The sequence below is a fragment of the Microtus pennsylvanicus genome, chromosome 9, assembly GCF_037038515.1.
Source record: "Microtus pennsylvanicus isolate mMicPen1 chromosome 9, mMicPen1.hap1, whole genome shotgun sequence".
NCBI lineage: Eukaryota > Metazoa > Chordata > Mammalia > Rodentia > Cricetidae > Microtus > Microtus pennsylvanicus.
In genome coordinates, this window is record NC_134587.1 from 109,055,212 (window position 1) to 109,070,570 (window position 15,359).

Sequence of the window (15,359 nt, forward strand, 5' to 3'; positions counted from 1 at the left end):
GGTCACCACAGGAGTGGTCACCACAGGAGTGGTCACCACAGGAGTGGTCACCACAGGAGCCGTCACCACAGGAGTGGTCACCACAGGAGCCGTCACCACAGGAGTGGTCACCACAGGAGTGGTCACCACAGGAGCCGTCACCACAGGAGTGGTCACCACAGGAGCCGTCACCACAGGAGCCGTCACCACAGGAGTGGTCACCACCACAGGAGCCGTCACCACAGGAGCCGTCACCACAGGAGCCGTCACCACAGGAGCGGTCACCACAGGAGTGGTCACCACAGGAGCCGTCACCACAGGAGTGGTCACCACAGGAGCCGTCACCACAGGAGCGGTCACCACAGGAGTGGTCACCACAGGAGCCGTCACCACAGGAGCCGTCACCACAGGAGTGGTCACCACAGGAGCCGTCACCACAGGAGCCGTCACCACAGGAGCCGTCACCACAGGAGCGGTCACCACAGGAGCCGTCACCACAGGAGCGGTCACCACAGGAGCCGTCACCACAGGAGCGGTCACCACAGGAGCGGTCACCACAGGAGCGGTCACCACAGGAGCGGTCACCACAGGAGCCGTCACCACAGGAGCGGTCACCACAGGAGTGGTCACCACAGGAGCGGTCACCACAGGAGCCGTCACCACAGGAGTGGTCACCACAGGAGCCGTCACCACAGGAGTGGTCACCACAGGAGCCGTCACCACAGGAGTGGTCACCACAGGAGTGGTCACCACAGGAGCCGTCACCACAGGAGCCGTCACCACAGGAGTGGTCACCACAGGAGTGGTCACCACAGGAGCCGTCACCACAGGAGCCGTCACCACAGGAGCCGTCACCACAGGAGCCGTCACCACAGGAGTGGTCACCACAGGAGCCGTCACCACAGGAGCCGTCACCACAGGAGTGGTCACCACAGGAGTGGTCACCACAGGAGCCGTCACCACAGGAGTGGTCACCACAGGAGTGGTCACCACAGGAGCGGTCACCACAGGAGTGGTCACCACAGGAGCCGTCACCACAGGAGTGGTCACCACAGGAGCCGTCACCACAGGAGTGGTCACCACAGGAGTGGTCACCACAGGAGTGGTCACCACAGGTCATTGATGGTCAAGGCTGCAGGACAAAGACTCGGAAGTCTCGTTTCTTCTAACAGCCCGACCAGGGGCAGAAGCAGGGTTTACAAACACAAAAATGGAGGAGGAGGCTGCTTGTTCATCCCCGTCGCCCAGAACCAAAATAATCACACAGAAATTGTATTAATTAAAAACAGTGCTTGGTCCATTAGCTCTAGCTTCTTATTGGTTAACTCTTATGTTAATTTTACCCATTTTAATTAATCTGTATATCGCCACGTGGCAGTGGCTTACCAGCAAAGATTCGGTGTGTCTGGCTCTGGTGGCTCCATGGCGTCCCCCTGACTCCACTCTCTTTCTGGCAGCATTCAGTACAGCCCTCCCTGCCTGCCTAAGTTCTGCCCTATCAAGAGGCCAAGGCAGTTTCTTTATTCATTAATGGTAATCACAGCACACAGAGGGGACTCCAACATCACCTCCCCCTTCTGTTTAAATAAAAGGAAGGCTTTAACTTTAACATAGTAAAATTACATATAACAAAACAGTTATCAAGCTAGAATTACAGATACAATATTTATATCTACTTTATCTTTTATCATAACTAAGGAAAACTATAACTATAGATATATGTCTTCAACTCTATCAAAGACTCCAGAAGGATATACTATTAACTAAGTAAATAGGGAAGTGCATTGTAAGCAACTTCCAAAACTCTAGAAATAACAGAGACATCTCACTGCCAAGACAGTCACTCAAAGTTCTTTTGTACCGTTGGGGCATCCATCTTCAGCCCACAGGCCCTTAGTATCCAGCAGACTTTCCATGAAGCAGGAAATTTCAGGCAGTTCCACTTATATTGGCAGTTTGCCAGTCACTTTCTCCTGTATTTCACAGAATGTCTCGCAGACTCTTTCATGAAGCAGGAACCCTGAAGGATCATCTCACCTTTTAGGCAAGTTCAGCAGTCCTCTCTCTGTGGGTTCTTTGTGTCCAGTTTATGCAACAGTCCAGGCAAGAGCAATTTCTTGCCCAAATGGCTAACCAACTCCATAAGGAGCCTCTTTAATGCCTATCATCCTCTTGAAGTAGCTTGGTGCTGCCAGGAGCAGATATGTCTAATTGTCAAGAAAAGTCCTGCTGGGTGGTGGTGCACACCTTTAATCCCAGCACTCGGGAGGCAGAGGCAGGCGGATCTCTGTGAGTTTGAGGCCAGCCTGGTCTACAGAGTGAGTTCCAGGACAGGGTCCAAAGCTACAGAGAAACCCTGTCTCGAAAAACCAAAAAAAAAAAAAAAACCCAAAAACCAAAAAAACAAAGAAAGAAATATGTATGTTGGCTTATCTTAGCAGTCCCCAGAAAATAAATGTCTCTCTCACAGTCAAAAAAATTCAAAGATAGCACAATAATATACATAATCCATACTCTCTGTGAATTTTCCATTTATATGTGGCTTATTTTTTTTACCCCTTTGAATCTATGATTATCTGTACTCTGTTTTGGTTTTTCAAGACAGGGTTTCTTTGTAGCTTTGGTGCCTGTCCCGGAACTAGCTCTTGTAGACCAGGCTGGCCTCGAACTCCCTGAGATCCGCCTGCCTCTGCCTCCCGAGTGCTGGGATTAAAGGCATGTGCCACCACCGCCCAGCTATATCTGTAATTCTTTACTATCCAGGAGCACTTTTTAAAATGCTAAGTACTTCTTAAAAGTTAAGCTGCTCCATTATTATGGTATATAAGGTACTACCCACTTGCCTGCCCAGTCTTAAACTGAACTGCTCCATTACTATGGTATATATGGTACTTCCTGCTTGCTCCGCACAGTCCAGCACGGTGGAGCTGCCACCCCTAGAGACATGCACAGTGCCCCATCTCTAGGCACTCAGCAGTCTGCTCACAAGCCCACTCAAATGCTCCATCTCCCCAAAGAGCCAGAGGTCGCGCTGGCAGCACGGCCAGCTGGGGCTTTTTCCTGCTGTGGCTGAATCAGGAAAATCTCTCTTAAAAGAGCTGTGGCAAGCCGGCAGCAAACAGCAAGAAGCTGTGTTAAATTCTGTATCTTTTTTTTTTTTTTTGTCTAGAATTCTTTTTCAAGCCCTCTCAGGTTTTACGTGTATTTAGTTGGCCACATGGGCGCCATGATGTTTCTGTGGTTTAGGGAGGAGGTGGGGCAGCTACTGGAAGGTTCCCAGCTCCCCTAGGGCCTGGGAATCCTAATTTTATTTCAGTCTGCGAGTAAAATGGAGTCTGAAATCTAAATGGCACACTCAGGCCAAGGAGCGTTTGCCTGCTCCCCATTGTCTTTGGTCAGTCTTACCTGCAGTGGGTTCCTCTTCTTCTGGCATCTGCACTGGAGGAAGGAAAATTAGTAGTTAAACAGGGCAGGGGTTTTCCAAACATATCTCACAGGGGTATTTCATATAAGGGGTATTTCTGACCCGGAGGGGGGGCAAAGGGAAGGAGTGGTCCATTCCTTGCCAGTCTCCAGTTAATTCTGTTAAATTCTCCTTTGTTTCTCTTAATCCAACAGGTTTGTTTTACATTTGCTGGACCATCCCAGAATGATTGGCAGGTAAGCAACAGGTTTCCCCCAAAGGGTACCTGCCTTTGGCTGAACACTTTCAGCCAGTTAAGGGGACAGGGACCATGTATTCTCTTCTCTAACTGCTTCCAGCTGAAATGGGGCATCAGTCATTCAGGGCCAAGGAAGGCTCAAAAGCTGGTCAAAGGCTTGGCAACGGGGTGTTTATAGGAGCATCTGATTAGCTGATCCAGGTGAAGGGACAGAACAGTCACATCACAGCCCAGAGCTCCCTGGGTGGTATCTGTTAAATCTGCAGAGACAGATAGAGATGATGTGGGATTCCCTCTGTAGGCTGTGAATACCGTTGGCTAATAAAGAAGCTGATTTGGGTCTATTGCAGCACAGAATAGGGCAACGTGGGAATTCCACGCAGATAGAGGAGGAGAGAGTAGGTGGAGTCAAGGAGACACCATTTAGCCCCCGGAGGAGAAAGATGCTCACTTGCCAGTACCAGTAAACCATGAGCCTTGTGGTAAAATATAAAATAATAGGAATGGGTTAATTTAAGATATATGAGCTGGCCAATAAGAAGCGTGAGCTAATAGGCCAAGCAGTGCTGTAATAATACAGTTTCTGTGTGATTGTTTCAGGTCTGGGCAACTGGGAATGTCACACGAGGTGCACAGGAGCTGTGGAATGTTACTCTTATCCCCCCCCCCCCTTTGGGGACAGGGTCTCATGTAGCCCAGGCTGGCTTCAAACTCCTTAGGTAGCTAAGGATGGCCTTGAAACCCAGATCTCCTGCCTCCACTCTGAATGTTGGATGCTGGGTGTTTTCCACCATGCCTGTAGCCAGTTTCATTCAGTTGAAACTGAAAAATACTTTTCCTATGGTTTTGCTATTTTTAGAATTGTTAGGACTTGTTTATGGCCTAACTCATGGTGGTCCCTGGAGAATGTTCTGTGTGCCCTGGGGAAGTGCAGGTGTTTCTCACTGCCAGACAGAACGTTACAGAGACGTTGGCAGCTCTCTCACCTTGCTGACTGGGTGTGTGTGGGGGTATCTCTGTGATCACCATGGCCAGCAGAGTGACAAGAAGTTCAGCATGACTTGGTAGCCAGTGTGAGTTTAAACTTCAACAGTCTGACCCCAGGTAGTTTATTTTAGTCATATTTAAGAACAGGTCAATTCAGGAAACTTTCCTGGTGATAACGCATTCAGTCCTGGGCGCACAACAAAGCTTATATAAATCTCCTCGAGGAACACAGTGACCTAAAGACCAGGTGTGACTCCAACTAAACTCATGGTAAAGAACGCGTGGTGCCTTCCGTGAAAATGGCTCTACAGATCGACAGACACACAGACGTTGCCACGGTCACAGGATATTAACTGCACCCCTCCCATCCTTCTGGGCAGGTTAGACGTCCCTTCCTTTGAAGGAACCAGTGTGGTTAGCATTCCAGGTTCCCCAGTGCTTGTCTGTGCCTTCAGTCTGGCTGGATGTCCATGGTCTCTTCTCTGCCACTGAGGGTGGAATGCGAGGTTTCAGGCTGTGCATGGGGCCCTGACCACTGAGCCCCGGTCCAGCTCTGACCACGTGGTGCAGGGAAGGACCCAGGGAGTCTGTCCTCTGACTGTGCCTGCGTCCTGTGATATACACCTCTCCTTACAGTAAATACAAAAAGGTAAAAAAAAACAACTGACATCCTGCTGTGCATGGTGGCAGAGTGAGGACTCATCTTCTCAACTCCTAAGGTGCTGAAGCAGGAGGATGGTGAGCTTGAGCCCGATTCCGACTGTATAGTAAGAATAGTGTCTTGGAAAAACAACAACAAACCCCAAAGCAACAAACAAAACAAGCATGGTGCCTCTGTTCCAGCACCCGGAGGAGGATGGAGGCAGGCGGGCCTCTGTCCCAGCACCCGGAGGAGGATGGAGGCAGGCAGGCCTCTGTTCCAGCACCCGGAGGAGGGTGGAGGCAGGCGGGCCTCTGTCCCAGCACCCGGAGGAGGATGGAGGCAGGCAGGCCTCTCTCCCAGCACCTGGAGGATGGAGGCAGGCGGGCCTCTGTCCCAGCACCCGGAGGATGGAGGCAGGCGGGCCTCTGTCCCAGCACCCGGAGGATGGAGGCAGGCGGGCCTCTGTCCCAGCACCCGGAGGATGGAGGCAGGCAGGCTCTGTCCCAGTGCCCGAAATGAAGACTGAGCGAGACCCACTTAGTTTAGAAGAGAGATTGGCATCTCTGGGATGAGAAGAATCACTTGTTTCTACCTCCAGCATTGAGTGTGCTCTCTATAGAAAGCCTTGTTGATCTCATGTGTCTTTATTTGTTTACTTATATGGATTTGTTTGTCTGTGTAGGATTGTGCACATGAGTATAGCCATCTGCCTCTGTCCTGCCTGCCACATGGAGATTCTTATTAATGACGAGAGCGAGTGTAGCTTAGGTTTGTCCTTCATTAGCTCTTATAACTTAAACTAACCCATAGCTTTTTTTTTTTTTTTGGTTTTTCACTGTAACTTTGGAGCCTGTCCTGGAACTAGCTCTTGTAGACCAGACTGGCCTTGAACTCACAGAGATCCTCCTGCCTCTGCCTCCCGACTGCTGGGGTTAAAGGCAACCCAAATCTTTTAATCAACACTCTTTGAAACAGCTCGGTCACCTTTAGTCTACTCCTCCCCAGGCTGCTTCTGCTCCATCTGGCTGGCAACTCTGCAAGTGTCAACCCTTCTGCTTCCCAGAGTTCTCTCTGGCCCCCAAATCCTGCCTAGCTATTGGCCATTTAGCTTTTTATTAAACCAATCACAGTGACATGTCTTGGTGCAATGTAAAGGAATATTCTACAACACATGAGACTTGAGATAAGGTATCCTCGGAGGCCAGAGATGCTGGATCTCCTGGAGCTGGAGTTCCTGTGTGCTGAGAATGGAGCTGGTGTCCTCTGCAGGAGCCCCCAGTGCCTTAACCACTGACCCTTGCTCCAGGTTTTAGTGTGCCCCGTGGGCCTCCTGCTTCTACCCCCCAGTGATGGGAAGACTGAAGGTCTCTGGCCAGTCCAAGCGTGGCAAGCGTGGCTCTAACAGGCCTTGCCCTGCTCCCCCATCCCCTCTGCCTTGTTAAAGTCACTAGATTACATTCCTAAAGCTAGCCACAAAGGTCTAGTTCCTTATTTGGCCACTTCCTTTCTCTGAGCTGACTACCAAGGTCCAGCTATTCAAGTATTGAAGTCCAGAAATAAGTATTCAAGCCCCCTTTAATTCACCCAATTAACACGTCAAATCAAAATTAAACACCTCACGCTAACACAGGGTTTCCCATTTTCCCTTTAGAAACTGCCATTTACCTCTTTGCCACGTTTGTCTCCTGTCTTTCCAGGGGCTGTTCTCTGCCCTTCGGGAACAAATAAATCTCCTTTGTGCTGAGAACTTGGTTGGGTGTCCTGGGTCACCCTTTCTTTCAAGCCTGTTTATGCCGAGCTGAGGACCCAAAGCCCTGCGTGCTGAGCAGATACAGCATCAACCGAGCTACAAGCACTCTGCCGACTAGGCCGGCTTTCAACTTAACTTGTTCCTTACACTTATTTGCCTGGGGCAAACCTGCCAAGGTTTACAGGGGCCAGAGAACAGCTTGCTGAGGTCGGGTCCCAGGGCCGAGCCCAGGTGTGCTGTGAGTCCCCAGGGAGCCTCCTGGCTTTCTCTGGCTTTTGCAAGTTGCGATTTGCAGGCATATTTCCAGGGTCGAAGAGGCCGTACCTGGCCATCTTTGGAACTCTGCCCTTTCTCTGGATGAATTGATGTTTTCATGGATACTTTCCCCAAATGCCAGATGCTATAAAAGGGTGGTGATGGCGCATGCCTTTAATCCTAGCACTCAGAAGGCAGAGCTAGGTGGATCTTTTTGTGAGTTCGAAGCCAACCTGGTCACCTGGTCTACAGAGCGAGTTCCAGGATAGCTAGATCTACACAGAGAAACCCTGTCTGGAAATACAAAAAAAAGAAAAAGGAAGAAAGAAAGAGGGGGAAATGGAGGGAGAGAGAAAGGGGAGAGAAAAAAGAGGGGAAGGAGGGAGGGAGGAAGAAGGGAGGAAAAAAGAAAGGGAGGGAGGAAGGAGGGAGGAAAAAAGAAAGGGAGGGAGGGAGGAAGGAGGGAGGGAGGAAGGAAGGAAAGGAGGAAGAGAAGAAGGGAGGGAGGAAGGAAGGAAAAGAGGAAGAGAAGAAGGGAGGGAGGAAGGAGGGAAGGAGGAAGAGAAGAAGGGAGGGAGGAAGGAGGGAAGGAGGAAGAGAAGAAGGGAGGGAGGAAGGAGGGAAGGAGGAAGAGAAGAAGGGAGGGAGGAAGGAGGGAAGGAGGAAGAGAAGAAGGGAGGGAGGAAGGAGGGAAGGAGGAAGAGAAGAAGGGAGGGAGGAAGGAGGGAAGGAGCATCATCAGTTCCCAGTTTGTTTTCTCTAGGCCTTGAGCTCTCGGCGCCCCTCCTCCGCAGGCTCCAGGGCACCAGCGCACCCCAAGGGATGAAGGACGGCATGCATCAGGTGTCTTTATCTCTTTCCACCTTTTTAAAATTTTGAGATTTATATTATGTGCACAAGTGTTTTGCTGCATGTTTGTGCACCATGAACGTGCAGTGCGCACAGAGGCACGAGAGGATGTCAGAGTCACAAGTGTAAGCGGCACGTGGAGTGAACCGAACCTGGGTCTTCTTCAAGAGCCATCACTCTCGCCCCTGCTCCTCCCTGAGGTTGGAGCTCTTTGATTCGTCTAGACTGAGCCCTAGGGACCCGCCTGCCATGCCTGCACCCCCATGTGTGTGTCGTGTCCCCTCCGTTGTGTGCTGTGTTCTCCCCCGCCCGTGTGTGTATTGTGTTCCCCATATGTGTAGCGCCCCCCGCCCCCGTGTATTGTGTTCTCTCCCCTCCCCTCCACGCCTCGTGTGTTATGATTGTCCCGTGTGTTGTGTTCCCCCTCCGCCCCGTGTCCTCCCTACAGCCCCGCCCCAGCCGTACGTTGACCCGCCTTCTTTCTGGCTATAAAAGCTGTTCTCTCCTGGGGATGGGGCTCCAGCTCCCAGGAGCTCGCTGTCCTCACGGGGCAGCAGGGGGTCTCACAAAGGACAAACGGCGTGCGAAGGGCCGCTCCCCACTGAGCTCCGCAGCACCACGTGCTGTGTGCGAAAGACGCTGGGCAAAGAGAAATGTCCCGAGGTCTAGAAGAGTCCAGAGCACACACAGCGAAGGAGACAGCGAATAATCCGTCGGACACAGCCAGGGCTGCCTGCAGGAGCGCAGGACGGACAAATCCTGTGGATATCCGGAGGAGTAGTTGGGGAGAGATTGCTTTGGGGACAGCAATTTTCACCAGTTCCAGAGGAATGCTGGCATTGATCTCCCGGCCAGAAGTCCCGTAGTCCAGCCTGATGAGATGAGACCTCACGTCTACCAAGATCACTCCACCAGTTGAACTACAATCACCCTGCCAACTGAGCTCTGGGCACACTACCAAGCCCACTGAGCCTGGCCCAGCCTCCTACTTAGCCTCCCTTTTGAGCAGGACGTTGTGACTTGTCCAAACGCTAGCGGTGAAGCTGCTCTGTGGCCCTGACTGAGCCACGTCCTCCTGCCTCGCTTCCTAGGGGCTTTCTGTTGTTCGTTCTGCCTGGGTGCTTTGACAGGAGGGGTGGGTCACCTGGTCACCTGTGACACAGCATCCAGCACAGCGGGAAAGGCTCACACTCAGGGCGGCATGGCCGGAGGAGGCTTGTGCCTTACACAGAGACAAAGATGCGGCCTCTGGGGCACCTCAGAGCAGGTGAGAGGAGCCTGGCAGGGACTGGGGCCTGCCATGATGTCCGTGCTTTCTTTAGGACCCAGTGTTCTAGAACCCAGGAGCAGAGATGTTTGTATTACATAAAATAGGAAGTTTGTAACACCTGTGCTTTAGAAATAAAACAATTCCTGTAAATAAATACAGCATCAAAGTGGCAAGTCTGAGGATGTCGGCCCTGGATGGGACTCAGGAGCAGAGAGGCCCAGCTGCCGTCCCCAGCACAGAAGAGACTGGGTGGATGGGTGGGTGGATGGGTGGGTGGGTGGATATGCTGTGGGAACTCCTTCAACCTTTAAGATACTGGTCCACTTTGGGCATGGTCTCATGTATTATAAATGCAGACAAAAAGTGTGTGCGGGGTTGTTGGCTGAGTTCCCAGCTCACACAGAAGACTGAGGATCACTATTCTTTCTGTGAGTTTACCCCAGATAGATAAACCCTTGTTACACTCCATTCCGGGCTATTGTGGAGCTCTTTTTTACGTCAACGGGAATGGAGGATGGATGGCTCCTTGCGGATTACCGAAAGCCCTGTGGCCCTTAAGGTTCTTGTTGTTCACAGCTCAGGCTGTAGGTGGTCATGGAGGGGAGGTCTGGCTGTCAAGAGTCTCACAGCCCCAAGCTGGCAGCTTCGAGGTTTGGGTTGGAGTCTGTTCTCTGGGCTCAGGGCTTTTTTCCCCATCCTGGTAAAACAGCAGGATAGCTTCTTGAGGTTCCAGTCACAGCCCCACTGGTTCCTGGCTGTGACCACCTCTCCATGACTGGAGCAAAGAGTCATGTGATGGGATTATAAAGGTTATATTGGGCCAAGCCTCAGGTCCTCCAGCAGTCAGGAGGCTGGAGCAGAGGGAGCAACAGTTTGAGATGAGCCAGGGTCAGGCACACCCCATTTCAAAACTCCCAGAAAGGAAAAAGGCCCTGTTTTGGAACTCCAAATGGTCTAAACCTGAGCAGCCACGAGACAGAAAGATGGGGCCCCGAAAGTGGGGCTTAAGAGATGCACAGGAATTCGACATGAAGTTTGTCCAAGCCTATCTGAGTTCTTCTTGCCTGACATTGACATCGACGCTGAGAATTTGATAGTGGTGTGTCTTGGTCGTGATCTGAGCCCTTGGGCTGGGCTCTGGGGATGTCCTGGGGTCATCACGGTGAGAGGACGGCAGGTCACCCTACCCTCTAGTGACTCCCGTGACTCTGCTCAGTCACGAGGGGGCTGGTTTCCTCTGTTGACACAGGTGGGGCAGCGTGGGCAGCTCACCTCTGCCCCAGTGTGTGGCCTCTGGACCCAGCAACTGTTCCTGGGGAGGAAGTCAGGGTCCTGGCCCGCTGAGGTCATGGCTGGCCAACTGCCCACAAATGGGCCACCCCACTCCTTTGCTTGGCCCAAGACCAGTGATGAGGTCATCAACCAAGGATTTTGGGGAAAGGAAGCCAAGTGGGCACAATGCCACGTTCCAGAGTTTTGTGAACCGGAAATCCTGTTTGGGGGAGGGTGGTGGTGCCAATCAACAATGGGGTACCCCATGGAGCCTTGCTGCTCTGGAGCCCTTGTAGAACATTCCATGAAAACAGTCGATGGTTGACTGATCTTGGTCTTAAAGAGACAGATGCCTGTTCACAGGCAGGGTGTCACTCTGGGTCGGGAGCTGGATGGTTCGGTCATCTCAGCACTCAGGAGACTGAGGCAGGAGGACTGTCTGTTTGGGGATCTCAGGGTGAGAAGGCGCTGGGGCAGGAGGAACTTTCCCTAGGCTGGCCTCTGACACAGTGCTTCCAGAGACTTAGTCCCCAAAATGACATGCCCGAGTCTCTATCTACACACAGCTGAGAGTTTGCGCATTTACTGAGCGCCTACTGTGTACTCAGGTCACATGGGTGTCTAGACCTTTGCTGCAGCTTGTGCCTCCATGGGATGAAGACACCCACCGTCACACAACACAGCGGCGCATGTGTGTCGGGAGGGCAGAAGCCTGGACCCAGCACAAGTTTGCCAAGGAGATGCCTAGGTCCAGAGAGGTAACCTGGGCCACCTGGGATGCTGCCTTTCTCGGTCTGTGGGGTCAGGCTGGGTACAGACGTGCCCAGAACAGCCAGGCTTGTTCCCGCTTTAATGGCAGCCGTGCGAGCCTGTCCCCTCATCGGTGCCAGCGTACAGGTCTCTCCCCACCTGCCGCCAGCCTTGAAGAGCCAGAGCCGACTTTTCATGTGTCAGCTCCGACCAGGCCTCCTCTCTAACCACGTGAACCCCGTGGCTCCTCCGTATCCCAGGGGACCCCGGACGGCCTCCAGCCCTCGCTTCCCATTCCCTGAGAAAGGCCTCTCTCCTTTTGGACCCCCGGCTTTACTTGGACGCACAGTTGAGCAATTTGCCCAGGGTCACATGGAGAACATTGGATGGAGTCTCAATTTGTAGCGTGCACACAACTCCCCAAGTCCTCCCTTGCACCCCAAAGATGGAGAACTCCGCAGCTTTTCACAGAAAGGGAAACAGAGGACTGCAGTGTGACCCAGGGCTGCTTCTCCAGACATCAGCAACTCACCCAGGGCAGAGAACCGGACTCTTGAGACTTAAATTTGGGGGGAAAAGTCAGAGACAAAAATTTAAGGCCAGAACCCCACTCGCCCCTGCCGGGTGCCCACCAGGCTGCCTCTCCCACGGGGTACAGTTACCTCAAAACTTTCACAGCTGCTAGCCTGAGGTCGGGGCTATCTCCCTCCGTATTGATCCTGAAGAGTCGCCCACTGGGGTAAATGTCCCGGAGCCGGCAGGTAACTCCTGGGGCGGGGTCGGGGTCTGTAGGAGGAGGGGCCTGGGGCATCAGGAGTGGGTTTGGGAGCCTGAGGAGGAGAGGACAGTTCAGGGGTCAGCCGCTGGCTTGTACCTCAGGTCCAGCACTGGCCTGCGGAGCGAGCACCAGGATGGTGGGCAGGGAGAGGTATGCGGGCGTCGGTCAGAGCCTGGAGTGTCCCTATGGGTACTGCAGAGGGAGCCCTGGGCTCCCCAGACCCCAGCAGGTGCCCCTCGTCGCTCATTCCTGGGTCAGCCAGAGACCCGAACCGCAGCTGCCACCCTTTGCAGGCCTAGGCGACGACGTCACCCACCTCCATCTTCTGTCCAAGCCTGACCACCCTGCCCTGACCCCAGCTCCCCAGGGGCCTGCAGTCTGGACCGAATGAAGGTAGGACCCACAGTAGACTCCTTGCTTCTCTCCCCGCGAGAGGGGAGACCGATCTGGGGAGACAGAGTCAGGGACCTGAGTGTGACCATCCAGTCGGCCTGGAGCATGGGCTGTTTGCACAGGGTTTTGAAAGGTTAGTAGGAGTGCGGAAAGGACACCGAGCAGGTGCAGTGGGCCTCAGTTTGTGCCTTGGCCCTTCTATCACAGCCATTTGGTCATGGCTGGGGGGGGGGGGCAGGAAGAGTGGGAGAAAGGGGGAGGGAGAGGAAGGAAGAATCCACTTTAACTTGAGTCTGGCCCCCGTCACATGTTCTGTGGGGACGGTCAGGCCCCACTGTCACCAGACCCTGTGGTTTCCCTTTGTGCTGAGAGGGACCGCCCCCCCCCCCAGTCCTCGGGGTTCCCTCCCGGATCAGCTTGGTCACTCGAGTTGGCACCGCATGCGGGGGCGGGGCGGCCAGAGTACAGGACTATAAAGGTGGCGGCGGCAGAAGGCTCAGCTCACAGCCACACCGAAGACACAACCGACATGGCCCTGCCCGCGCCCGAGGCCCAGCCTCCAGGCGGCTCGCAGCTGAGGTTCCTGCTGTTCCTGCTGCTGCTCCTGCTGCTGCTGTCATGGCCATCGCCCGGGGACGCCCTGGCACTGCCCGAACAGCGACGTTCCCACCCGGAGTCCAGACTCGACGCTCACGAGCTACGAGGTCGCTTCCAGGACCTGTTGAGCAGACTACATGCCAACCAGAGCCGTGAGGACTCGAACTCAGAACCCAACCCCGACACGACTGTCCGGATACTCACTCCAGAAGGTGAGTGGCATTTGGGGACCCTCCTGAGCAACCCCGAGCCTAACCCGCGTTCAAGCCCACGAGGCTCAGCCCAGCCTGTCCCCGGACCGGAGCGGGACAGGTGGCACCCAGAGAGGCCAGGGCCGCTCCTGAAGGTGCACAGCGCTCCGGTCGGCGGGGCGGGGGGGGGGGGCGGGAGTCATGGGTGGCTGGAGCCAGAGGGGAGGAACCTGCAGGAACTGGATCAGGAATCTGACGCAATCGCTGGTCAAGACTCCGCTAGTCACAAGTGGGAGGGAGGAGGACCCCGGGGTCCGGGGGCGGGGCCAGGCGGGTAGGGTCTCCAGAACTGTAGCTGTGGGGGCGCACACCTGTGTCCCCAACTACTCCAGAGGTTGAGGAAGGAGGATTGCCATGAGTTCAAGGACAGCTGCGGCCACACCTACACAGTGAGAACCTGTCCCAAATTTAAAATTTTTCTTTTGGGATTTTTTTTTTGTTTCATAGAGACATTTGTAACCTACGTGGATTTCAGACTCAGGGCAATCCTCCAGCCTCCGCCTCCCAAGTTCTGAGATAACAGGTGTCAGCCACCAAACACACACCTTTAATCCCAGCAGGGAGGGGGGCTGGCGGATCCCGAAGGCCAGCTTGGCCTACAGAGCGAGCTCCAGGACAGCCAGGGCTGTGTAGACTGTGGGCCGCACACGGGTGACGTCTGTGCACCTTAACGCGTGATAGGCACACGCCTGACGCCGTGCACCTTACACGCGGGATGGGCACACGCGAGACGTCCATACACAGTACACGCGTGATAAGCACAAGCCTGACGCCCTGCGCCTTGCACCCGGGACGGGCACACGTGAGACGTCCTGCATCTTTCACGTGGGACGGGCATACGGGTGACGTCCGTGCACAGTACACGCGTGATGGGCACACGCCTGTCGCCCTGCGCCTTGCACGCTGGACAGGCACACGGGTGACGGCTTTCCGTTTCTTTTCCAGTACGACTGGGGCCGCGCGGCCACCTGCTGCTCCGCGTCCGCTGGGCGTCGCTGACCCAGGGTCTCCACGAAGCTTACCGCGTGCACCGAGCACTTCTCATGCTGTCACCGTCGTCGCGGGCTTGGGACGTCACCGCACCCCTGCAGCGCGCTCTCAGCCTCGGGGGAACCCACGGCCGCGCACTGCGCCTGCGCCTGGCGCTGCCCCCAGACCTGGCCGTGACGCCCTCTAGCGGCGCGCGTCTGGAACTGCACCTGCGATCGGCCGCCGGCAGGGGGCGCCGCAGCGCACACGCGTTCCCCAGAGACTCCTGCCCGCTGGGTCCCGGGCGCTGCTGTCATCTGCAGACTGTACATGCGACCCTCGAGGACCTGGGCTGGAGCGACTGGGTGCTGTCTCCGCGCCAGCTGCAACTGAGCATGTGCGTGGGAGAGTGTCCACACCTCTACCGCTCGGCCAGCACGCATGCGCAGATTAAAGCGCGCCTGCACGGCCTGCAGCCTGACCGGGTGCCTGCTCCCTGCTGCGTCCCCTCCAGCTACACCCCGGTGGTCCTCATGCACCGGACGGACAGCGGCGTGTCACTGCAGACCTACGACGACCTGGTGGCCCGGGGCTGCCACTGCGCATGAGCGCCGAGTGTGCCCCTCACCTGCACTCCCTACCCCTCCTGCTATTTATATTTGTATTTATTAATATTATTAATTTATTGGGGTCAGACTGGGTGGGTGAATGGATTGTTTATTTATTTAAAACTATTAATAAACGTGAGACTGGTTTATATGGGGGTCTGAGACGGTGCCTCAGTGACCTCAGCAAGATAAACACCTTTCTAGCCTGTTTCCCCAAGGCATCAGCTGAAGTGATGAGTGGGTGAGAATGGGTGAGCTGCTAGAGGGTGTTGTGACCTCTTGGGACTCGTGAGGCGGCTCCATGAGTAAAGGGCTTATGGCCAAGCCTGAAGACCTGAGTTCAAGT

The 15,359-nt window shown here is 54.4% G+C and overlaps 1 protein-coding gene across 1 annotated transcript; it reads left to right on the forward strand.

Annotated features, from left to right (window-relative positions):
• The first annotated feature begins 12,964 nt into the window (after window positions 1-12,964).
• On the forward strand, window positions 12,965-15,156 carry Gdf15 (growth differentiation factor 15). Its single transcript, XM_075987179.1, has 2 exons — window positions 12,965-13,397; window positions 14,382-15,156. The coding sequence occupies exons 1-2, from the start codon at window positions 13,118-13,120 to the stop codon at window positions 15,011-15,013; spliced, it is 912 nt and encodes a 303-aa protein (XP_075843294.1). The 5' UTR covers window positions 12,965-13,117; the 3' UTR covers window positions 15,014-15,156.
• Window positions 15,157-15,359: the final 203 nt, after the last annotated feature.

Bases quoted from the DNA above. Each gene is read 5' to 3' on its own strand.
- Gdf15 (XM_075987179.1), top strand. From the start codon at position 13,118: ATGGCCCTGCCCGCGCCCGAGGCCCAGCCTCCAGGCGGCTCGCAGCTG. The intron at 13,398-14,381 runs GTGAGTGGCATT...TTTCTTTTCCAG, and splicing joins CCGGATACTCACTCCAGAAG to TACGACTGGGGCCGCGCGGC.